Source organism: Protopterus annectens, chromosome 9.part0 (assembly GCF_019279795.1).
Source record: "Protopterus annectens isolate FY-2018-M chromosome 9.part0, PAN1.0, whole genome shotgun sequence".
NCBI lineage: Eukaryota > Metazoa > Chordata > Ceratodontiformes > Protopteridae > Protopterus > Protopterus annectens.
In genome coordinates this window covers 579,056,768-579,083,190 of record NC_056743.1, presented here as the reverse complement: position 1 = coordinate 579,083,190, position 26,423 = coordinate 579,056,768, and the positions used below count along the sequence as shown (strand labels likewise).

Below are 26,423 nucleotides of genomic sequence, written 5' to 3'. Positions count from 1 at the left end.
TGAAGATGTCTTGTATGCCAGGCATAGTTCTCTCCTCAACAGCCTGTAGCAGACAGAAATACAGGGTTAGGGCTCTGAGATGGTCTGCACAGGACATCTTATGTATGCCGTGAATTTTTAGTTTGGAACCTCTGTGAATGTTCCAGTTTTTGGATGTGCCTGGTTTGGTACATAACAAAAACTGCATTATACTCTTGATAGAACTGGTGAGTGTCTAATACAGTTGAGCAATGATTTCTTTGGAACTAGATGCCATACCTTTGTTTACACATTGAACAACATAGAATGATTTCCTCACTACCATAGACAACATGATAGTCAAAGAATAGAATACTATCTGTCTGTATCCCCAAATATCTAACTACTTGTCGACTGTTGTGAAGGGCACAAGAAAAACCTTGATATAATCCTGGACTAGGAATATGTAGAGTTCCAAGCTTCCATGTTCTTCCATCACAGTTTGCTTTTAAGCAGTCCTGTGGTTATAGCTTAACACAGCAGTGGGGTGAGTCACTGTCCCCAAAAAGAGAACTAGCTAAAATCTAACTTTGTCACTGTAAACAACTTTCCCCGGCTGTACACCCTGTTTTTGGTGGAGCCTATTGGTAAAGATGCCTAAAAGTGCATGAAATTTAAGTTAATGCAAAGAAAGTTGTAACACTTAGTTTAATGGAGGATGACATACTGCCTGCATTCAGTGAATTATACTTAGATTTGTCTCCAGAAGCATCAGAATTATGTGAATATTTTAAGGAGTGGTACCTGCACAGCAAACCCAGGAAGTCATCTAATAGATGTGTGTTACACAAGAATTCCCTCTCCACTTCCCTGTCAAATTTTGAAATATTAATAAACTGAATGATCTGTGCCTATTTTGCACACCAAATAGCACGGAAGCATGGCATCGTCGGGTGTGGTGTCTCCTAGGTTGTAGGATCTCTGATATGATGTCTGTCATAGGGAGCAGAACAGAACTGATTTAGCTTCATATGCGACTATCCACAGGTACCCAGATATCGCCTGCTAGATGCAAGTTGAGAGACAGACCTGAGAAGCTTGCAACAGTAGTGGCTAACAAAGAATCTAATGTTGTAAATGACTTTTCGAAGGCTGTTGCAGTACTACTGAAAATGCAAGTTATAGCCAGTCTGCCTTATTTTACTGTCTGTGTCTCACTGTTGCATTCACTTGTATTATGTGTACTGTCATTGTTCTTTCACTCTACCACCTGTTTGAACAGCTTAGTGGGTTTGCATGCAGCTCCCATATCTGTAAGTGAACATTCTCAGATTTGCTTTGCCTTTCCTCCTCTTGTTGTCTTCTGTTATGTGTTTGAGAGAAACCCACAGTAGATGTGCACTGATGTCGATGCATGGTTTTCACAGTTTTCATTTGGCACACAATTTGAAGGATGCTGCTGGACAACTTTTTTGCATTTTGTAAATCAACATTTTGCATTGTTAACACTGAATGCTGTCACCCATTTCTATTTGATAATTTATAATAACTTTATGGATGTTGCTCATTTTAAATGATTCCTGTGACAGTTTTGTGGCATTTATTCGGTATTTAGCTTGTGACAATAATGTATTTTTTTTTAGTATTTAGATTAAGCCAGTGTTCAATGGCTTAATCTGGGTATATATGAGTGCAAGTTGTTTCTGGAGAGGTTGGGCATCAGAAGGGGATTTGCAATGAATTTTAGCTTGCAGTCTGCAAATTTAGTTATCCAGTGATCATAGTTTTGGTTTGGAGATTGGAAAAAAAAATGCTAAATGAGGGGTCTCTGCACTAAATGCTGCTGCACATCACTGGTTATCTTCATGCTCTCTGGTACTGCACTTGTCACCCGCACCATGTGGGTTTGGTCTTTTAGTTATCAATCTTGCCATATGGGAATCTTTTTGTAATGTGTTTATATTCGTCTCTCCCAAACAGAGCTATTTGTGTTGAGTAAGAGTTCATTATCTGTGAGCATAAATCAGCTACTATATACTGCCTGTTGGTATCAAGTGCTATGAAGCTGGAAACAGATGGCAATTAAGTAAGTTGACCTTCTATATTAGTCCAGAGAGTTGTAGAATTTAATTGCATTCACAGAAGATTGTAGTTGAGATGAGCTGTGAGGTATTTTTTTTTGAGTAAGTAAAGTAATTTTAGGCTTATTTGGACTGTGATAAGTACAGTGTAGAGATGTTAAGCAATGTAGGGTGTGAGCTATGTAGACCAGCTAGGAGCTAACACTTGCAGTATAGCACAGCTGTGGGCTGCTGGACACTAATACAATACAATTTGTACAGCTGTAAGCAGCTAGCAGCTCTTGCACATATCAGTAGTCCATACTAACACGATTTGAGAGCGTTGGGCTGCAGAGGTCTGACATCTATGTAGTGTAAATTCTGTCCGTTTTGCATAAAGAAAATCTCTGCACAATATAAACTTATGTTTCACGTACATTTAAACGGCTGCTGTACATTGCCTCATTTTAAGGATACATTGATTTTTATTTTGTTTTATTTCTTTTTTTCTGTTCTTCCCCAACAGATTTTCTTTGTTTCCAGTGAACTTGGGCTAATGTGCTTGTCACCCCCCATTAGTGATTGAGGAAAGGTTCTTACATATTCTTGTGACTGGATGATCACATGATCACATCATAGCATCTATGCAAAAACTCAAAGAAGTGAGTCTTTGCATGGTTTAGTGGCTGATTTCTGAATGTATAGGAATTGTGATGTGCAGGTTTTTAGTTTTATAATGTGTTTATATTTTAGTGTTGCTATAAATTTAAATTTATAGGTTTATCTGGAAGGAATATAATTATATTTACTGCGTTATTAGCTTGTATGCTGCATATAGTATACTGAACAAGTGCATAATTCTAATTAGTTCAGGTCTGAAACATTATTAGCGCTTCACTTTTAAGAGCCAGCATTTTTGCATCTAGGGTATTTGTATACGCGTACTTTAGACTTGTAAGCTGGACTTCCTATATACTTGGGTCTTGGATGACTTGTGAATATGTATTTATGTTTCAACAAGTGCAATCATTTTGATGTTTTGCTTAAAGAGTGAATTGGGCAGTAAATGTTTTAACTGCAGACAACTTAATGGATTATTTCTTATTATGAATAGTATGACTGTCTGTGATTTATCTGCTTGCTCTTGTCATTTTGATAACTATTTGCATCAGCTTTGGAATAATAAAGGGCTGTTACCATAGTGTTAATGGTTCAGATGTTCTTGCTACTTCATCACAATCTTTTGTGGAAAAGCAAAACATTGAAATTACGAAGTAAACACTAAACAAACAGAAGGCGAGCAAAGAATAGAAAATGAAGGTAAAAATACAAAATTGTCGAAAAAATGTAAAGTTACTTCTAAAGAATTGGGCATAGAAAGTTGGCAGTCATTTGTGGCGAAAGAAGCAAGTCAGTGGAAATGTATCTGAAACTGAGTTAAAGATTTAAATAACAAAGACATGTTAGGTGAGCGTTTAACTGAACCATTATCAAATTACACTGTTTTATCAGTAATAAGTTTAATGGCAATAAAATTAGTTGTGTATTTCCAGAATTTGTTGTGTTGAACAACAGTGAAGTGACAAGTTTTTGATAATCTGGTGAATGACCATTTAAAAATAGTGTACTTGAGCAATCATTACCTGTAAGTGAGGGGACAATTGAAAAATTACTAGATAAAGTTATCACTTGTGATAAAAGCATTACAAAAAGGAAATTAAAAATATGCGTATAGGTTATATGAAACATTGGCCAATAGATTATGGGTAATACAGAGAAACAAATTAGAAACTGTGTTAACACTTACTGATAGAGGTTTTAATTTTGGAGGATTCCATGTTTAAACCTGTAGTAAACAAATTAAATTTGTAAAGACTGTACTACCATATCAGCTTTGCCTGGATTAAAATTGATCGATGTACCAGATAGGCCAAGATATGAAGTGATTGCAATTCACGTTGGCACAATGTTCTCAGATGTCTACTATTGAATTATATAAAGGAGTCTCTCTAGATATAATTTGAGTATTTGAAAACATTAAATGTGTTGAGTAAATTTATGGCAATGCATTCATAGACAGATTATATGGTCAGTAAAGCTGATTTATTTAACAACTAGTTAAGACAACTTTTTGTGGTGTACAACATAAAATTGATTACATACGTGAAAGACGGTATTTATGAGCCAAGAGTTTTTTCAATTGAGAAATTGCATCTAAATCCATATGGAGCTTCATTTGTGGCCAGTAAAACTACCAATCAGGTTGGCTGTTTTTTAGATATAAAATGTATTAAATTGAATGGTAGTTAGAGACAGTTTAATATAACTGTGAAGTGTTTTCTTTGTAATGCAAAGAGTTTAATACATTTGAACTCCTTAGTATAGTTGAAAGAGAAGCGTAGTATAGTTGCTATAATAGAAACATGGGGTTCATCTTTTATATGAATGACTTTATTAAATATGATTGTGGCAGAATGCAAGGGGAGGGTTATATTATGGGTGCATAAGACTTTTATTTTTTTGCCTCGTTTGACAAACTAGTAATTTGAAACTATTATTGTCCAGCTCTCTAAAGATAATTCAAGGTGCACATGATTTTAAGTTACTGATACCCTGGAAATATTTACTAAATCTAGGTGAGTGTCTTGACAAAAATGTAACATAATGTTGCTTGGGGATTTTAATTATCTGGGTTAAATGGAATACTTTGTCTAACAGCTCTGTTTGAAAGGGAATTTGTTAATATGATATCTTCTTATGGGAGGCCTTAATTGTTTTCCTATAATACGAGGAGGAAATTGCATTCTTGACATTGTAGCTACTGATTATCCTGGGAGAATTAACTTGTGTTGAGTTTGTCTGATAGTTCTTCAGCTTTTAAACTTGAATTAATAATCATAGACAGCAAGCAGTTAGGTGGGATAACAAACTATCCACAGTGCTCCGTATTACAACTGGAGTCCCTCAAGGATCAGTATTAGGCCCTCTTATTTATTTTCCATATTCATTAACAATCTCAATGCAACTGTCATACAATATGCTGACGACTCAACACTAGTCTGCTCCGTCACCAACCCCCTTTCCACTACCCAACAAGTCTTCAAAACCACTGAAGCGTGGCTTCCGAGTAAAAATCTGTTACTAAACCCCAAAAAGACCAAATTACTAATTTTCAAACCAAATAAATCCAACGTAGACACTTTCTTTCAGTGTTATGTCTAATGATGGTACCATTATCTCTTCAGACTCCCACACAAAACTACTGGGTGTTACAATCGACAACAAACTGAAGTTTGACTTGCACATAAATCAAAATTTCCCCACCCTGTTTCTATTCTGTTCTTAAATACCATGGTCTTTCTAGTTGCCTGCCTCTTACGTTAATTTGACTATATATCTCGTTTCCTCTCTGCTTTCACTGGCTTGTTTGAGTAAGTACACAATTATCATTTTGTGAAATCATTCCCTTCAACCATTTAAATTTATTGGCCATCCTACTGTATTCCATAGTACCAGAATACAAAAGTGACCACCCCCTTTCAGTCTATCTTGATTTAAAAATAGTGACTCCCCACTAAAACAACTTTTTGGACAGGTAAAACTTAAGTTACCTACTTTCACATCTAACTTCTCTAGTGCATACTGCAGTGTTTAAGAAACAATTTTTTTCATCTTACCTTTAAGCATCCCCTGTGACTAGCACTTGCTCTAACACCTGCTGGAAAGCACTAGGAAGCCTTAAACTGATACAAGCACTCAACTCTCCTTGTTAATAAGGAGAAATTAATCATAGGCACTAAACAGCATATAATTGCAAAAGTAGCTTGCTAAGGTAAGGGAACAGCTCCTGTACTTTACAAAAAAGCACCAAACTAGGCATGTTCAAGGGTCAGCTTCCGGTGAGTTTTCCTGTCCACCTGGTGAATCTGGGCATACTGGGGCAATGCAGCAATTGTCTCATGTACACAGACAGCCCTCTCCTCCTACCACCCAACACTACAACCTGTGAGAGATGCACTTAGATAGCCAAATTGAAAGCAAAGCTCTCTCCACCCAAGATTGTGCTAGACAGTCAAGAGGAGGAGGTTAACACCTGCACTACACCTCAAGCAACACATAGCAAGCAAAACTAAAAAATAGGGACATTGGAATAATATGGTACTAGAGTAAACAAATTAGAAACTGTGATTTACAAAAGGAAATTAAAAATATGCGTATAGGTTATATGAAACATTGGCCAATAGATTATGGGTAATACAGAGAAACAAATTAGAAACTGTGTTAACACTTACTGATAGAGGTTTTAATTTTGGAGGATTCCATGTTTAAACCTGTAGTAAACAAATTAAATTTGTAAAGACTGTACTACCATATCAGCTTTGCCTGGATTAAAATTGATCGATGTACCAGATAGGCCAAGATATGAAGTGATTGCAATTCACGTTGGCACAATGTTCTCAGATGTCTACTATTGAATTATATAAAGGAGTCTCTCTAGATATAATTTGAGTATTTGAAAACATTAAATGTGTTGAGTAAATTTATGGCAATGCATTCATAGACAGATTATATGGTCAGTAAAGCTGATTTATTTAACAACTAGTTAAGACAACTTTTTGTGGTGTACAACATAAAATTGATTACATACGTGAAAGACGGTATTTATGAGCCAAGAGTTTTTTTCAATTGAGAAATTGCATCTAAATCCATATGGAGCTTCATTTGTGGCCAGTAAAACTACCAATCAGGTTGGCTGTTTTTTAGATATAAAATGTATTAAATTGAATGGTAGTTAGAGACAGTTTAATATAACTGTGAAGTGTTTTCTTTGTAATGCAAAGAGTTTAATACATTTGAACTCCTTAGTATAGTTGAAAGAGAAGCGTAGTATAGTTGCTATAATAGAAACATGGGGTTCATCTTTTATATGAATGACTTTATTAAATATGATTGTGGCAGAATGCAAGGGGGAGGGGTTATATTATGGGTGCATAAGACTTTTATTTTTTTGCCTCGTTTGACAAACTAGTAATTTGAAACTATTATTGTCCAGCTCTCTAAAGATAATTCAAGGTGCACATGATTTTAAGTTACTGATACCCCTGGAAATATTTACTAAATCTAGGTGAGTGTCTTGACAAAAAATGTAACATAATGTTGCTTGGGGATTTTAATTATCTGGGTTAAATGGAATACTTTGTCTAACAGCTCTGTTTGAAAGGGAATTTGTTAATATGATATCTTCTTATGGGAGGCCTTAATTGTTTTCCTATAATACGAGGAGGAAATGGCATTCTTGACATTGTAGCTACTGATTATCCTGGGAGAATTAACTTGTGTTGAGTTTGTCTGATAGTTCTTCAGCTTTTAAACTTGAATTAATAATCATAGACAACAAGCAGTTAGGTGGGATAACAAACTATCCACAGTGCTCCGTATTACAACTGGAGTCCCTCAAGGATCAGTATTAGGCCCTCTTATTTTCCATATTCATTAACAATCTCAACAAGATCACCCAAGATGCAACTGTCATACAATATGCTGACGACTCAACACTAGTCTGCTCTGTCACCAACCCCCTTTCCACTACCCAACAAGTCTTCAAAACCACTGAAGCGTGGCTTCCGAGTAAAAATCTGTTACTAAACCCCAAAAAGACCAAATTACTAATTTTCAAACCAAATAAATCCAACGTAGACACTTTCTTTCAGTATTATGTCTAATGATGGTACCATTATCTCTTCAGACTCCCACACAAAACTACTGGGTGTTACAATTGCCAACAAACTGAAGTTTGACTTGCACATAAATCAAAATTTCCCCACCCTGTTTCTATTCTGTTCTTAAATACCACTGTCTTTCTAGTTGCCTGCCTCTTATGTTAATTTGACTATATATCTCGTTTCCTCTCTGCTTTCACTGGCTTGTTTGAGTAAGTACAAAATTATCATTTTGTGAAATCATTCCCTTCAACCATTTAAATTTATTGGCCATCCTACTGTATTCCATAGTACCAGAATACAAAAGTGACCACCCCCTTTCAGTCTATCTTGATTTAAAAATAGTGACTCCCCACTAAAACAACTTTTTGGACAGGTAAAACTTAAGTTACCTACTTTCACATCTAACTTCTCTAGTGCATACTGCAGTGTTTAAGAAACAATTTTTTTCATCTTACCTTTAAGCATCCCCTGTGACTAGCACTTGCTCTAACACCTGCTGGAAAGCACTAGGAAGCCTTAAACTGATACAAGCACTCAACTCTCCTTGTTAATAAGGAGAAATTAATCATAGGCACTAAACAGCATATAATTGCAAAAGTAGCTTGCTAAGGTAAGGGAACAGCTCCTGTACTTTACAAAAAAGCACCAAACCAGGCATGTTCAAGGGTCAGCTTCCGGTGAGTTTTCCTGTCCACCTGGTGAATCTGGGCATACTGGGGCAATGCAGCAATTGTCTCATGTACACAGACAACCCTCTCCTCCTACCACCCAACACTACAACCTGTGAGAGATGCACTTAGATAGCCAAATTGAAAGCAAAGCTCTCTCCACCCAAGATTGTGCTAGACAGTCAAGAGGAGGAGGTTAACACCTGCACTACACCTCAAGCAACACATAGCCCTTCTAAACCCACACCACCAACACCCACACATAGCAAAACTAAATCCACATATGCGGAGGCCCTTAACTGTAACATGCCCAAGCAACAAGAATTTCCGAAGCTGAAACGCAAATGAACACCAATCACAACCAAAGTGTCACATAGCTCACACCAGTGTGCCACCCAGCAACAGCCCCTAAGGCAAGACAGTGTACCTAACACTTTAGTCTAGTCATAGGTGACTCTGTAGTCAGGCACACTGATGTCCCACTCACCAGGCTGAACAAGGAGAAAATTACAGTCCGCTGCCTGTCTGGTGCCAGGATCCGCCACATAACACATGCACTCAAGTCACTCCACAACATGTACAAAAATGACTGTCATTGTCCATGTTGGAGTGAAGGACTTGAGACGTACGTCCCTGGACTACATGAAAAGAGACATGAAAGAGCTCTCTGATCATGTGGCTCACGCAGGTATGACCCTAGCTCTGAGTAGCATCCTGCCTTCGCCCAGAATGATACCACAATATAAGGACAAAATGATTGACTTCAACAATTGGCTGAACTTCTGATGTCATACAAAGGGGATCCAGTATCTGTCTACCTGGGACGACATGATCGACAGACCGCGATGCTTTGCCAGAGATGGTCTGCACCTGTCCCCCCTGGGATTCGGGTTACTGGCTAAGGCTCTTGCCACCTCTATAGTGCCTTTTTTTTTTTTTTTTTTTAGCAAAGTTCAAAGGACAAAACCACCACCGTAACAGATGCAAGCATGAAAAATCTGAAGGTAATGCTACTCAATGCTAGAAGTCTAAACCTCAAAATGCACTCTCTTGAGGCACTCCTATAAATGGAGAACATCGATATCTGTGCAGTAACTGACAACCTGGTTCAAGGCTCCAGAGAGCACCCCTGCAATACCAGGCTGCAACTCTTACCACAGTTTTCGGCCACCAAGCCAGGATCAAAACACTAAAGGTGGAGGAGTTTCCATATTCACCAAGGATATTCACACCACCAGGCTAGTTGCCCAACACAATACGTCTGAAATTCTCCAGGGTGCAACTAACACTAGGTAAGACTGCAATCCAAATTGTAGCTTGCTACAGATCCCCCCCCCCCCCCACCATGCCCCAAGATTCTCACTACACCTTTCTAAACGTACTGGAAAATATTAAGATACAACCAAACACCCTAATACTGGGTGACTTCAGCTACCCTGCCATTAACTGAGAAAACTACTCGTGTACCAACACCTTTGCCCAACGGTTCTTGGATTTCATAAATTCCAGCGCCCTGTATCAACTAATCCATTGTCCCCCCCAGGAGCTCCAATATCCTAGACCTGGTCATTATCAACATGGAAAATCGATGCTCCACACCTATGGCCACTGGCTCATTGGTCAGGTCAGACTATAAGCCAATTACCCTTAACATCTGCATCCCATCCCCAATCCCCAGTAAGGAAACCTCCACAAAAAAAACTTCTCCAAAGCTAAGTTCATGCTACTCAAGTCAGAAGTGACAAACTTCATGACACCCATGCAGACGGAACTGAAAGTTCAACTGCTGAGTCTTACACTAAGGCACTGTACGAGCACATCCACTCATGCATGAATCGTGCCATCCCAAATAGAACCAAGATGCTCTCCTCCAAAAACATGAAGCCAATCTGGTGGTCCCCTACCATAAACGAACCTTACAACAAAAGGAAGAAACTGTTGCAAAAAAGAGGAAAATCCCAGGATGCAAAAAACTCCCTTAACCAGCCTCACTAAGAAGCTGAGATCCCTAATAAAATCCTCCAAAGCTAGTTATGAAAATAAAATTGCCAAAGATTCCAAAGACAACCACAAAGCGTTCTATAATTATGTCAAGAATCTAAATGGCAATGCTCAGATCTGCTCTGAGCTACAACAGAATGGCATTAAATATACTGATCCCAAGGATATTGCCAATATCCTGGCAGATCGATTCAGTGCCAACTTCATCCCCCTCTCACCCCCTAAATGGCCCATCTTACTACTGGAAGATTGCCAAATTCCGGTGGTAATAGCCACACAGGTAAAAAACGCACTCTCCAAAGCTAAGAATACAGCATCCATGGGACCAGATGACATCCTGGGCTGTGTACTACATGAACTACATAATGAACTGGCACCTCACCTAAGTGTCATGTTTAATCTTAGCCAAAAAAACTAAACAAGCAAAACTGTCGAAGACAAAGGCAAATCCACAGATGAAAGGAGACAGTCCAGCGATAAAATGCCGCTTTATTAACCAACGATCAACAAATCAATCAAGCGCTTTCGCCAGATAAATAACTGGCTTTATCAAGATGACAAGCATTACACTGAAACTGAATAAATACATTTCATTCTGGTCACATGATCACTAATTAATTTGCTCAACCATTCATTAAAAATGTATACATTGTTAAAGTGTCCTAGCGTAAAAAATCGTATTGAACGTGGATATTTGATCATTTCCTAAAACTAGTATGACTGTTGCACATCAATAAAAAACACAAAAAAATGTATAAAAAATGCTGTGAAGTCTTTAATAAATACTAAAAACAGTCGGAGGTGTATGTATGTAAATGCGAATAGAATGGATAAAAAATATATGATATGGTATATAGTGGTAGGTAATGAATAATAAATAGGCCCAATAACGGACTGTCAAGGTGAAATTCATAGCCTGGCTTTTCTTAACTTTAGTACACTAGATATATTAATGTTTTCATTAAGGCCAGGGGGTTTTGCAGCGTTAAGTCGGAGCTGCCATAAAAGCTCCCTGTATTCAAGGCGGGTTTCCCAATCTCCTCCCCTGGCATCTTGTTTCACTTGCTCAAGAACTGTGAATTTAATTTGCATATTGGGGCAAAGAACTGAATGTTTAAAAAAAGCGTTTGTGTCCTTCTTTTTGGAGATCTCATACTGATGTTCGTATATTCTTCTCCTAAGTGGTCTTTCGGTCTTCCCTACATAGAAGCTGAGGCATTGAATACATATTCCTAGGTATACAACGCCTTTTGTCCCACAGTTGTGGTAATGGTCAGCTTCAAATCTAAATTTCCTAGAAGGAAGGTAGAAGGAACTATTGTTCATAATGTGGGTGCACTGATTGCATGCACCACACTTATAGGTACCAAATTTAGAGACACCGTGGCCTGAGTCTGAAAAATATTTTCTTTCAAATAGGCCCTTTAAATTAATGTCTCTTCTTTTCACAAACTTAGGACGTTCTTGGATTATACCTTTAAAGTCTTCATGAAGTGTCAAAAGGGGCCAATATTTAGACACTATGTGCTCAACTTGTTGTGAATCTTTGGTGTGTGTATGAATAAATGTACTAGGAAGATTAAATGTTTCATCTTGTTCTTTCTGCTCTACCCTTTGAAAACCACTTCCTAATAGTGGGAAATATTTTGATTGTCTGTTGTCAGTTACCTCTTGGGCAAGGTTGTCTAACAGGGGTACTGGGTAACCTCTTTCAATAAACAGTTTTTTTAGAAAACCGATTTCCTCAGAATAATGTTCTTCTGTGCTAGACATCTTGGATGCATGAATAAACTGCCCCTGTTTAAACTGTTTTAATCTTAGCCTCACCTCAGGCTTCATGCCCACTGAGTGGCACACAGCTACAGTTATCCCACTCCACAAGGGGCGATCCACATTGGATCCCGAGAACTACCGCCCCATCAGTCTGATGAGCCTGATCTGCAAGGCCATGGAACGTATTATCATGGAACTTATAAACAAAGACATTGACAACCTTTGAGTTCGTGAAGGGACGATCTTGTCTCCTGAACCTTATTGACTTCTTTGAATCAGTCTCCAGACCCATGGACGAGGGTAAGGTGGTCCACTCAGCCTATCTGGACCTCGCCAAGGCCTTTGACACCATCCCCCACTCTGGAATCATAGATAAACTTACTAAGCTGGGCATTAATCCCTACGTCACTCGATGAGTTGCCAACTGGCTTACTGACAGAACCCACACTGTAAAAGTAGCTAACTCCAAATCCAGCTCCAAACAAGTGGAGTACCTCCGGGTTCAGTCCTGGGACCACTCTTAGGTTCATAGGTTCATAGATTAGTACTAGGCTAGCTACCCTTTAGGGCCATTTTAAGCCTAGCCAATTGCCCTATGTGAGAATCAAACTCTGCACCTTGTGCTCATATAAGGTAAATACCTTAACCGTTATGCCAACCTCCCACCTCCAGTTATCCAGGGATGATGCATACCTTGTGCCTGCTGTTTACTTTATGAGGACTCAGATCCCCACAAGTCTAAACTGATGAATATAGTGTCAGGTCCTGTCTATAAACAATGGAACAGTGCTGAATTCAGTAACTGCCTGCACATCTGGATGCATCTCACAAGTTGGTTACTCTTGTTATATGAGCTGAGGCTGCATGGAGCACAAGTACTATAGTTTCTTGCTGCATATAACAAAAGTACAGTCTCAGTAGCATAAAGGTAAATCTTGAAGTTTATGATGACCACAATTATTGCTGTAGTCCCCTGATACATGACATTTTGTTTCCCAGAATGTCGTTACAGATACATTCCACTAAGCTAAGGTTAGGAATCACTCAGGAAAAATATACCTACTGGCAAGCACACATTAGCTCACAACAACATGGTGCTTCAGTTAAACAAATTATTCTGAATGGCACAAATCTCCCCGGACATCAGTATTTCCTTTCTTTAAAAATCTATATAAATATTAAATTGCATAATTGTATCATAACAAAACAACAGGTAAAATGGCTATTTTCACTCCTGTTGACTCTTCTTCCATTACGCTGATGTCCATTAAATGTTACCACCATGGGCATGTTTCTTGCACAATGGCTTATCTTTCTTTGAGAAGAAGGCCTGCCCTTCTAATGAAGTACAGCAAACAGAACATACAAAACAGGTGTCATGCCAGGTATAGCCTAATGCTTCTAAGAACTTGTCACCGGCCTCAATTGGGAATTCACATCCATGACACATGGTACCGAACAAACTGTAGAAATCTGTCTCACAGTAAGGTTCACCATCCTCCATGTGAAAGACGTTATTACGGATCGGTCTATGACAAACAACACAGATGAAGCAGCCAACATGCCAAGTCTGTTTTAAGGCATTGATGACCTCACCAAGTATCTTTCGCTGACAGCGGGCACATTCTGGTGCAAAGAACTGCTCATAGCAACGCTCACAATAGATAAAGCCCTTTTCCTGGACAAATCCAAGATCAGCCATTGAGGTTTTGCAGTGGGCACAGTTAAACTCCTCTGGATGCCATGACTTCCCTAAGGCCATAAGGAATGGACCCCTTATGACAGCGTTGCATTCAGCACACATGGGTGTCCTTTTTCCTGCAGGAATATGCTCAGCCCTCTGTACCAATGTATCCTGGTCCATTGGCTGGCATCTACTTCTCTGAAGTACAGGCCAATACTAAGGGACTCTGGCTAACAAAGTTCGCAGATGACTGCAAACCGGGAGCCATTATTGAATCTCCAAATGATGTGGATACTTTACAAAAGGGTCTTACAGAAACAGATGCTTGGTGCCAGAGCCATGGGCTCAAGCTCAATGCCAAGAAGTGTATAGTTATCCCCTTTGGGGAAAAAGCATGTACACTAAACACCGAAAGTGTTGACAGACTTGGGGACACAGGTGGACAGTGATCTCACCTTCGATAACCACATTGCCACAACAGTCAGGAAATCCTATGTGGCACACCTCATCACTAAGGGCTTTTCATCCAGAAAAAAGGAGGTCATTGTCCCACTGTACTCATCCCTCATTAGACCCATTATATAATACAATGCCCCATTTGGTATGACACTCTCAAGACACCTGCAAAAACTGGAAAGGCCGCAGAAATACCTCACTAAAAGAATCACAGTCCTAAAGCAGATGCCCTATGCTGCCCACCTTAAAAAAATGCCAGCTATACTCTGTCTCATATCGTCTACTTGGAGGCGATCTCTGCTTAACCTACAAGGCCATGTCAAACCCAAAGCTGTTGGACATGCTACACTTAAAGAAATCCCAATCCCTCAGAGCCACATCCCAATCCTTCCGAGCCACATGCGCCAGGGATCTAAACCTTGTCATCACAATAAACAAAACATGCTGGAGGGTAGGTTCCTGACCCAGAGACTCCCCAGACTCTGGAATAGACTGCTCATACATGTCAAGCAGAGCACCTCTTTGGCTCTCTTCATAAGGAACTTTGATAATTGGATGGGAGAAAGGAAATTCACCCGGGGATCACATCTGTCACCCTGCTAGACAGGGGTCCAGGAAGTAAATAGTCTGGGAAGAAATAGTCAGGGAATTGTTATGGCTAGGCTTTTATAGGCACTAGGGCTGATAGCCTAGTACCAACCAACCTATGAATCTATACCATCAAAAACATATGCAGAAAACTAGGCAGTCTGTACAAAAATAAAACATACCTAAACCAACAGACTAAAATTACTATGGCTCAAACTCTGCTACTGTCCACACTTCTATATGCTGCCGCTGCCCCCATCTTCACCAACCTATCTAAAACAGAAATTACAAAACTAGACACATTACAATCAAATTGCCAGATTTGCCACAAATGCTCCCTACTGTTCACATCATTGCCACTCACTATACCAACTAAAGTGGCTTGAACTTCAAAATCTCACTACCTTCCACCAACTAGTTTTTGCTAAAAACTCCTACTATATCCAGACAAAATACCATCACTATCTAATTTACTTAAAATACACGAAAACCCAAGACAACTACGTTCTAATGACAGGACCTTAATCAAGATCACCAGAACCAACAACTCAGCAGGAGACTCCCTCTTTCCTAACTACATAGGCAAAATCTGGAACTCACTGCCCCCTGATATTACCTCAGCAAATTCTATCATTAAGTTTAAACTACTACTAAAGGAACACCTGTTTATCAATGGACAATGCCCATGCCTTCCTTCAGGTTGACCTTCTACGCCTGCTTTTCCCTCAGGACTTTCTCTGTCAACCTCCGCATATTAATTAACTGTATGTACTAGTTTTCTTACGCAAACCTCATCTACTAGAAGTTCTACTACACTCCTGAAAGCCCTCTACTACTCATTGTACTCCCCAACTCTTTCATACACCATCATACTCAAACACAATATTGTAAATTTACACCCATCTATGGGTGAATTATACATACTCATTAATTCAAGTAGAAATTACTGGACATACAACTAACATGTCCTGCTACTACAATTTGCATTATTTTTTTTTATATATATATACTTCTAATTGTTATGTTTTTGTACTTGGACTCTGTATTTGTTAAATGACTCTGTGTTTGCATGCCTTTGTATATTTACAAACTCTGGAGCTTTTCTCCCCGAGCCTCCGCTGAAAATGGACATTTAGTCGGATTCTTCTTGTCAACAAATGTAAAATAAATAAATAGAAAACTCCTCCATTGATGAACTGGGTTGGGGACAAAATTGATCGTCATAATCCATCCATTCACAACCCCTTTTCCCCATTTTTGTACACGGGGTCAGGGTGTGTCTTCCAACAGTAACAATCAGTGCAATAATGTAATAGCACAAATGAGTAAAATTGATTGGGGTTCCTCATCTTCATCTGCAGAACCTATTTGTGGGTATTTAGAGCTGGAATATGTGCTGGGTTACTGGTAATCCCTCTGTGAGTCATAAATGTGGTATACACTTTTTTTTTTTTCTTTTTCTCAAACTGCTGGAACATAGGTAGGTTTTGTATTGAATGAAAAAAAAAGAAGTATAGACTATTAAAGAAATTTACAACTATTATTAATAAGAGGAAGTTTAGTGTCCATAGAAATTTGAAAACGAAAGCTACAAAAGCTAAAATGTGCTATGAAAGTGATAGATGGTAACAAAAAAGCCTTCTATAAATATATAAACTCGGTTAATAAAGTATTGCTTGTTAGTGTGATTACAGTCAATGATGAAATTGTTAATGATGGCTATGTTGATGAATATGTAGTTGCTAGTAAATTCAATATATTCTTTTCAAATGTAAGCCAACATCTGTGATAACAGGGACTTTATAGATGAGATTTCCATTTCTGGCTTATGTCCGACCATTATTGAGCATATTATTTCTAAGGCCCTAAATAGAATAAAGAAATCTACCTCTATGGGACCTGATAATATCGGGAAGTTTTATTAATGAGTGGTAAAGAAAATTTAGCTTCCATTCTAGTCTTCTTTTTCTCTTTTGGCTGTTCCTGTTAGGGGTCACCACAGCAGATCATCTGTTTCCATTTCTTCCTGTCCTCTTCATCTTGCTCTGTCACACCAACCACCTGCATGTCCTCTCTAACCACATCCATAAACCTTATCTTAGGCCTTCCTCTTTTCCTGGAAGCTCCATCCTTTCCCCAATATACCCAGCAAACCTCCTCAGCACATGTCCAAACCAGCGCAATCTCACCTCTCTGACTTTGTCTCCAAACTGTCCAACCTGAGCTGACCCTCTAATATACTGATTCCTAATCCTGTCCATCCTTGTCACACTCAGTGCAAATCTTAACATCTTTAACTCTGCCACTTCCAGCAGTGACTCCTTCCTTTTTGTCAGTGCCACCGTCTCTAACCCATACAGCATAGCAGGTCTCACTACCCTCTTGTAGACCTTCCCTTTAGCTCCCATTCTAGTATTCTATTTAATAAACTGCTGTTAAATGGTGTAGTTCTGATTCTTTGAGCATTCCTCTATAACACCAATGGATATAATTTGGCCATTACAGATGTTGAACATAGATTTATTAAAGATAAACACTTAAGTAATTTTTTTATGAGCAAATTACTATGACTTTGTACTAGAGTCTGTGGATGGGGTTATTTTTTGGATCTCAAGGCTTTTGATTCTTTATCTTTTCAGGTTATCACAAAGAGTCTAACTGAATCGATGATTAATTGTTGAACTACAGGATGGATTATGAATTGGTTTACTGTTAGAAGGAGTTGTGTTAAGTGTAATGTTGTCTACGTGGATTATTTACCAGTTAAAGTTTGGGTGCCTCTGGGATCAGTCTTGGGTCTAATATCATTTAATAGAGTAGTTTCAACTATTCTAAAGTAAACTGATTTATGGGTACTTGTATTGATGACTCGATGACTGTAAATTTGGGTTCGTAATACAAAATAAAATTGATGCATATGATTTAAAGTCATTGAGTAAATGGGCTATGGACACAACTGGTTTAAAATTTAGCCTGGACTAGCATAATATGTATTTTTCAATAGAATTCCCAGGTATCCAATATATTTGCACAACTTGAAGTTGAGGAATACGAAGATGTGGGTATTATAATAATCCACAATTTTTTATTTAATAACTTTTGTGCTATTACCTTACAATGTTTATAAATATATGCAATATTTGTTAAGGAATCTGTCTATAAGAGATAATATATTAGCAATGACCTTTAAGACATATGGAAGACTAATTATCAAATGTAATAACACATTTTGTGCGTATACTAAAGGACAACTAAAAATACTGGAAAGAGTACAAATAATTTACAAAGCTAATCTTTGTATTTAGGAATATAGAATATGGAGTGAGAGGTAAATACTTAACATTTTACTCATTTAGATATAGATGTACAAGTGGGAAGCTGATATTAGCTTATATTTCATGACCCAGTATTACAAATTGTTTAAAATTAGTAAATGTTCAAAAACGCATACAAATAATATGAATTTTGTGATTAAAAATGGAGATCTCCAAGGTGAGACACTTATCTGTTAAAGTAACACAACTTTTGGAATAATATACTGATAAGTGTGAGACGGACTATACATCTAGAAACCTTTAAAAGAAATCTAGATCATTGGACCAGAGAGAAGTGTTTGTACCGTATTTGGAGGAAATTTGGAGGAACTGATATTCCTTGATGGCCGTTTGACCTGAACACTCCTTACTAACAGAATTTGAGAGGGTTGGGCTGAATAGGTAGGACATCTATATAGTGCAAATTCTACCCTTTTTGTGTGAAGATAATCTCTGTACAATATAAAATACACGAGAAAGTGAAAGAACCAATTAAAAAAACAGCTATAACTCTAACCGATTCTGCTACCTTTCCAGGAACTGCAGCAATTACTCTCATGCCCCCAGAATAACCACTGATATCTCCAAGGATGTCCCACACAGTGGGTTGATACTTTTGCAACTCTTGTAGGGGGAGAGAAGCAGCAATATGCAGCAGATAGTAACAGAAAACCACTTTAAAGCACTTAGTACTTGAACTAGAAGTTTTAGCTCTAACTTTGTATTCACAAAAAATGGAGAAAACATCATCAAAAAAGGACTAAAGCAGTGAACACAAGGTGACTGGTGGTGACTTGGCTATGTACAGTGCAAGACATTCATTTGTGTACCAGCTGCTCTAATAAATCATACACTTTCAGAATGATTTTCCGTAACTGATGAGCATAGAACAAAACTGAAAGTTGCAGATATCCTAGAGTACTTACAGGTGCTGGAAAGACTGCTTTCTCTTGGGTCTTAGTAATTGTTATTTTTGCAACAGCTCTGTTACTGGCTTCCAATTACAATTCATTCTGTCTTAAAATTATTTTTATTACAGTAAATTACAATGTTTTTACTGCAGCTCCATCATCAGGGACAGTCTTTCTTGGTGTCCAGCATAGGATTACTGATTTTTTTCACTTTTTCAGCCATGTGCTTTTGCTGCATTATTTTGCCAAGAACAAAATGCTGTACCACTATGGTATTAAAGAATATGAGCCAAGGTTCTGAATCAGCCAAAAGGGTGTACATATAAATCCCTAGTGAAATAGACTTTTGTAGTGCTGTGCTCCTGCATTTTCACCAGGGCCCTTGGTTACTAAAGTTTTTAATTGATATTCCATTCTAAATTTTGGTTTAGAATGAAGATATTCTCTCACTTTTCCCATTTGTCTGATTTGATGTGTTATGTTAGGGGAGGAAGGTGCTCCTGCATCAAGTTCTGGTTGTGCTCCATAGTGAGGTATGGTTATGATTGGAAAAAAAGGTGTGGGGATAAGCCCACTTGCCTAGAAAAAAATATACTTCAAAAAAGTAAATGTCATTTAAATATGAAAAAAAATAAATGTAAATGTTTATAATTACACTTTTCTTATTTGCTTGGCTATGTGTAAAACGTATACATATGAGGGAAAGGTGGTGGTTCAAAACCTTTGCAAACTTATATCTGCTTCAAGATCTTAGTGCAGCCAGAACAGTGATCTGGAAGGCTTAGGTTCACTTCCAATTTGAAGCAATTTTGTGCTGCTGGACTTCAGAAGCATTTGGAGGCAAAAGCCCTTGTTAATGTAAATAGCAGTATAACTTGATTTTTTAGGGGCTGTGTACTACTCCCTCATTGTGTGTGCAAGCAAGATACACACACCTACTTCCAGAAGCAACTGTTCAAGTAATTGCAATGTATTCACAATTATATACTTGTATATCCATTAAAAATACATTGAAACATATAATGTCAGTGAAAACTAGTTGTAAAATGTTCAAAACAATTAATTTCTTGTCTTCAGTCCAGAACTTTCATTTCATCTTCCTATTTCCCCACCTCCAGTATGAAGTCCGTTCCTTGATGATTTTTTCCCCCCTGTACTTGGGATGGTAAGTTCTCAGTTATGCAATAAGCCATTGATGTTTTGCTCTGTTCTTAGATTCTACCATTCACTGTTTTACAATTAATCTTTGAATTATACTTCATCACATGTTGTAATGTCCTAAGCATGCACTGATGTATTTATTTAACATTTGTTTACTGCGAACGTCTGATTGGGACAGAGCCCATTTTCAGAGGAGACTTGTGAAGAAACCCTCCAGATGCACATCTTGTCTTTGGAACATATATTGTCAGCCATAAAATATAAAATGTTTGATTGTGTTACCTTCCAGAAAACTAATATGCAAAAAGCTATTCTGCTGAATTTATCATTAACAGTGTTGAATATGCTTAATAGTAGTAAAACTAACAGATTGTTGTTTTGTATTGTTTTTCTTTAGGTATCTTCAGTGGGCTTTATTCTCAAAATACTGGTGAACCTCTTCTGGCTTCAAATCGAACTCTGTTGGTCGGGGGCAATGAGTGTGAGGGCGTTGTCGTAGTTTACAGAAATCAAAGTCAGTATCTGGTATGTCAGTTTTAAACCTTATTATAAAATAATCAGTTTTAGGTACCACCATGTGCAACATTGTAATGTCTTTGTTATGAAATGCTCTTTAGAATTTTAAAGGCATGCAGGTTCTAACAAATCATTTCAGATCTACATTTAATTCTCATGTTAGTGCTTTTGTTTGTATTTGAATATTAAACTACATGAGTAACAGGGTTTGCAGTCCCAAATGTTCATCTAATTTTGTTCCATGCTACCTACTTGATGTGATAAAATAGTGTTGGTAAATGTATATCATGTTGGGGATTGTAGATCATGGAAAAGTACGAGCGTGGCTTCAACAGGTATAAAGCCTACAAGAATGGAGTTTAATTTGTTTTTCTTGCATATCCTGATTAAGTGGAAGAAGGCTACAGCAGAAAATGATTTTCTGCTGCTAACATTTCAGAAATCTTGACATAACTGGCAGTATAGAACTACAGTTTTAGTAACAGATTTGTAAAATAGTTATGGTTGTATGCAAAAAAAAAAAAAAAAATGACATTTTAACTTAAAGCAGCAATATGCTTGTATAGTTCTTCTCTTTGCATCTGTTCAAGAATTTTTCAAGTTGCATGTAATTAATTTAGTGGGTTTATTTATTTTATTTTACATTTGTTTAACAGGAAAGTCCATATGGACAAGCTGTCCTTTCAGCAGAGTCTGCTTATGTGCGTTTGTGTGTATATAAAAAAAAAAAAAAATATATATATATATATATATATATATATATATATATATATATGTATCGATACAGATGTAATAGATCTATAGATATTTATTTATATATATATATATATATATATATATATATATAAATATATATATATATATATATATATATATATATATATATATATATAGACTTTTTACAAAGATCTAGAACAGACCGTACATTTTACATTCTGGCAGTATCACATTTTTGCAGTATGCGGTCATTAAAATACATTGTATTTACAGTAAAATAGCGAGGTTTAAATAAGGTTGTCAAAGTACAAAGCTCATAAAATGTACAGTAATTATACGCTACAATTCCTTAGGAGGCCAGCTGCTTAGAGGTGTTTTTTTTTTTTAGCCAGGATTAGAACAAGAGCATATCCATGTATTAGTTAAATGTGTTTTAAGATATTTTTGAATTGTGTAGTACTGGTGGTTGTTTTTATGTTTAGGGATAGAGAATTCCAGAGTGTTGCTATGTAGTTGGAGTACAGGGATTCTCCAGATGTGGTTAGTTTTTAGATATCTTTTATTAAAAATTTGTTAGTGGAACGCAAGAAGCAATAAGTAAAGTAGGGTTGGCAGAGGTTAAGAAGGACAGGTGTTTTGCTTGGATGATAGAGTAATTGATGGTCCATGGCTAGTTGGTTTTATGTTCGGAGATTGGGCAGTTCTAACCAAGTGAGTTTTTATAGTGCTAGGCAATGATGTGATCTGTAAGTAGATTCTGTGGCAAACTTAACAATTTTGTTGTAGCATATGTCAAGTTTGTTTAACTTTGATTTCTTTAGGTTTGTTAGTATGGGAGATGAATAGAGGAGGGGAGAGACTAGGTGAGTTCTAGCAATGGTGGCTTTTGTAGTGTTAGAAATATTTTGTGTGTATATAGAAAGTTTTTTGTGAACTTTTCTTTGACAGGTCTGTGTGTATGTCAGATTTCATGTTGCTGTCTGATTACAAAGAGCAGTTTGGTATGATATACTGGAGAGATAATTGTATTATTTTTTGATGAGATGTTGAAGGATTGCGGGGGGCAGTGGCTCTTGTAGATTGAAAAAGCATTAGCTTAGTCTTATTGGGGTCAAGTATGAGTTGAGCATTGGTTAGCCAGGATTCTGCTGCTGAGAAGGAATGCTGGGTTATAAGTTGGAGTTTTTAAAGTGTGGGAGCAGCACGTTGTCTGCGTGCTGGGCAAGGGATGCCTGCAAGGTAGAAGTATAAAGATGGTTAGTAAATGGGGTGAAGAGGAAAGGACCAATAATAGAACCTTGTGGAACTTCCAGAGTGACTGACTGACGAGGAGAGTGATTATGTTGCCATTTTACAGCTTGCTTTTGATCAACCAGGTAATCCTAGAACCAAGCCATTGCAGAGTGGTTGAGTTTAAAATTTGAAAGAGGAGTTTATGTGAGACCATGTAAAGCTCTGGATAGGAGGAGAATGATGGAGGATACTAGTGTCCATCATTTCTGTGTTGACTAAAGTGTTAGTAAAGGACATCAGAGCAGCAGTAGTAGTGCTGTGTTTGGGTTGGAATCCATGTTGAGTGTTTGATGGGAGGTTGTTGGTTAAGAAGGAGTTTAATAGTTGAGGATGACAATCTCTCTAAATTTTAGATAGTGGTGAAAAGATCACTGTAGGTCAATAGTTGGATAGTTCTGTTGAGTTGCTGCTTTTATGCAGTAGGACGATGTGTGATATTTTCCAAATAGATTTTTTCAGAGGTGGATCAATTTTAATAAGGATGGATACAGAATAATGAGATGGCTTCAGCAGAGATTGGAAACTCAGCAGGTAGTTGATCATCTGCTAGGGTTGTTTTCTTTTTTTTTATATTTTTTTATAGTTTCTGTAAGGACGGGTTGGAAGGAAAAGGTATTACTGTCTTGATTTGATGCTAAGTAGGGTGGTGGAGTTATACAGAAGCTGTCTTTAGTATTGTTGGTAGACGGGGAAGGTGTACTAGTTTGGCATGGTTGAAGGATTTATTTTATTGCTGATCAATATTTTTGTGGAATATTTTGATGTTTTGTTTGACCATGAAATGCTTTATTTTATCTTGTCTGCCTTCTTTTTTTTTGCTTTGTTTCATAATTCTAGATAAGCCTATTTATTTTTTGAGGTTCTATTAGTGTGATGTATTTCACATGCCTTATCTCTCATTTTAAGTAGTGGTCTGGGTTCTTTGGTTAACCAAGGTGCAAAGTTGGATTTTATTCTTGTAGTCCTTTGAGGATTGTCCAGGATGTTAAGGAATGTGGAATTAAAATATATGGCTGCTTCTAGAGAGAGGTACTAGAGTGCTGATCAATTACAGCAGTTAATTGTGGATATGAAGTCTTTGGGGGAAATTGTTTTATTAGGAATTTGGTGTTAAGTATTGAATTTCACTGGATTAACACAATGTCTGAGTAGATAGGTTGGGTGATGGTTGCCAAGGGTATCTGGAGACAACTGGCATGTAAAGAGAGATTAGGTTTGTTAGAATCCAGTCCAGGATGGATTGTCTTGGATGTTTTGTCAGTCCTAGTAGGAAACTGAATTATTTGGGAGAAGAAGTAAAGATTTATGTGACTGGTACACCTATGACTCTCTCAAAGGCCAACTAATCTCTGTTGATCACCCATAATTGTTTCTTGTAGTCGGGAGTTTGATATCCATGAGAGAATGTGTTCTACAGTGGAGAGGTTGTTACGGGGGGAGGTTAGGCACCAACTATATGTAAGTGTTTTCTAGAGCTAATTATTTAGTTTTAGAAACTTTGTTTCCACATATTGAAGTCAGGGAGGCTTTGATTAATGGATACTAGATTGAGATTATTTTTTAACAAAATAGCTATGCTGCCTCCTCTTGTTTTTTCCTAATCTAAGGATATTATTTCCTTGAGGTAAAATTTCATTATTGCTAATGTCTGGTTTTAAACATGATTCTGTTATTAAAGCAATATCAGGTGAGTAAAGAGCAATGGTGGCATGTAATTCATTCTTAAGAATAGTTCTGATATTAATATTTAGTATTAGGTCAGCTCCTTTTCTGGGAAGGTTGTAGAAACTTTGTGGTGGAGTGGGCTGTATTTGTTTTGGGTCCAGTGTTTGGGGCTAAATCACCACAATGAATGAGTTGAGATGCTATGTGTGCAATCAGTTTTAGCAATTTTGTCATAGAATTGTTGTAATTTATGGAGTTTGGTGAAGAAAGCTTGAGAGTGAGAGTAGTATATGAAACCTGATTAATGTTTGTAATGTTGAAGATGGAAGATGATGTCAGGATGGATTTTTTGTATGATTTATTCAGGGATGGGGAAGGGGGTGGTATGGTTGGAGACTGGGATATTTAGATATGATAGGAAGTACAATGGGCTGTTATTGTTAGAGTAATGAGACGGGCAGAGTGCATGGTTAGCATGTTGGTTCTGGAATGATTATTTGTATGTTTTAGATATTTATGGCATCTAGAAGCAATTATGAGGATTTGAGAGTTTCTGAAAAGTAGGCCTGGCTTTTAGAGGATAGATACCTATTCTTTTAAAGATTAAATGATTTTAATTATGTAACTGTCAGAAGTATAATTTTAGTAGTGGGATATTTATTTGGCTATTTCCTAAAGTTGTTGGTGGATTGTTTAATGTGGGATTGTGGCTTTAATTTGTATAGAGACAATTTGTATTAGGAATGGAGTTTACTAATTTGGAGTGTAATTGGAAAAGGGGAGAGTGTATTATTGGTCAGTTGAGACTGTGGGAGTGGTTAGTTAAATTCAAATATAGGTATAGTAGAGTGGGTGGAATTTGGGGGTAGGGGAGGGGAGTGGAGAGAGCCTGAGTAGAGTGAGGTTGAATTGAACAGGTTGAACCATGAGGCTGACTAGGCAAGATCAATTGAAGGAAAGAAAATCCACTACAATAGTGAACAGGTCAGTGCATTTATAAAATATATTGACTTTTATGCTACACGTAGAGTTAATATGAGGTTGTATAGGGCTTGCTATTGTTTACAGCTAGGAGAAATTAAAAAGAAATGGAGGAACAGTAAATAACTTATGGAGGATGGAACTGAACTAAAAGTTGTCCATGTGCACACCACTAGCTAGAGAAGCCAATTAATTTATATATGCAGACGTTACAGTAGTGAGCCAAATAAGTAAAACCATATACTGCAGGCAGTTAGGGGGTTGGTGGATCTTGTAAATGTGATGCTGGAGCTAAGAAGGGTGAGGAAGTGCAGCTAGCCAAATCCAAGGGGATAAATGCTTGTAGTGCAGTGTACTGGGGACTGTCAAAGAAAGATGAGGATTTGAGAAAGACTGAAAAGTGGAGATATCTAATAAGTTTAAACAACCGTGAACAGAATTGGATTAGGAACTTTTCCAGGCATGTGTATAGTAAACAGTGTCACTAGCTAGATGAGAGTGCAAATAAATGCAGAGTACGGTAGAATACCAGCAAAAAGTAAGATGAACATGCCTTTTAAATAATGTCCGGTTAACTGCTGAAAATCTTTGTAGGTCTCTGAAGTCACTAATTTCTTAAGGAAAAAAAAGGGTATTAAGAATTCTATGGCAGATACTAATGAGTTTGTGAACAGCAGCTGGCTAACATATAGACTAGGTCATTTGTTAATGTACAGGTGATGATAAAGCAAAGATTATGCAGAAAATTCAGGTAGGAGTAGAAAATAAGCAATTATCTTTACAGCCTGACTATGGGGAAATATTGAAAAATTACTACACTTACAGCGTGTGTACCAGTATAAGAATACTGTTAGTAGCAGTTACTGTAAATCGACTGCAAGAAATGACTTCCAGATGTTCTTCATCTCACATTGCTGCAGTCCTTACACTTGGGTAGTCCGCTGTCCTCGGTCG

General features: G+C 37.5%; 2 protein-coding genes across 2 annotated transcripts in view; one reads left to right on the top strand and one right to left on the bottom strand.

Annotated features, from left to right (window-relative positions):
• The window catches only part of LOC122811338 (scavenger receptor cysteine-rich type 1 protein M130-like), a 513,363-nt gene that overhangs the window by 56,716 nt on the left and 430,224 nt on the right, over window positions 1-26,423 (top strand). Inside the window, exon 2 of the mRNA XM_044083110.1 lies at window positions 20,695-20,822. Coding sequence (XP_043939045.1) covers window positions 20,695-20,822 — 128 coding nt within the window. The remainder of the gene's footprint in view (window positions 1-20,694; window positions 20,823-26,423) is intronic.
• Window positions 13,188-14,048, bottom strand: LOC122811339 (PDZ and LIM domain protein 5-like). The gene has a single exon (XM_044083111.1). The coding sequence runs from the start codon at window positions 14,045-14,047 to the stop codon at window positions 13,451-13,453; it is 597 nt and encodes a 198-aa protein (XP_043939046.1). The 5' UTR covers window position 14,048; the 3' UTR covers window positions 13,188-13,450.

Excerpts from the sequence above, each read along its gene's own strand:
- LOC122811339 (XM_044083111.1), bottom strand. The coding sequence starts at position 14,047 with ATGGACCAGGATACATTGGTACAGAGGGCTGAGCATATTCCTGCAGGA.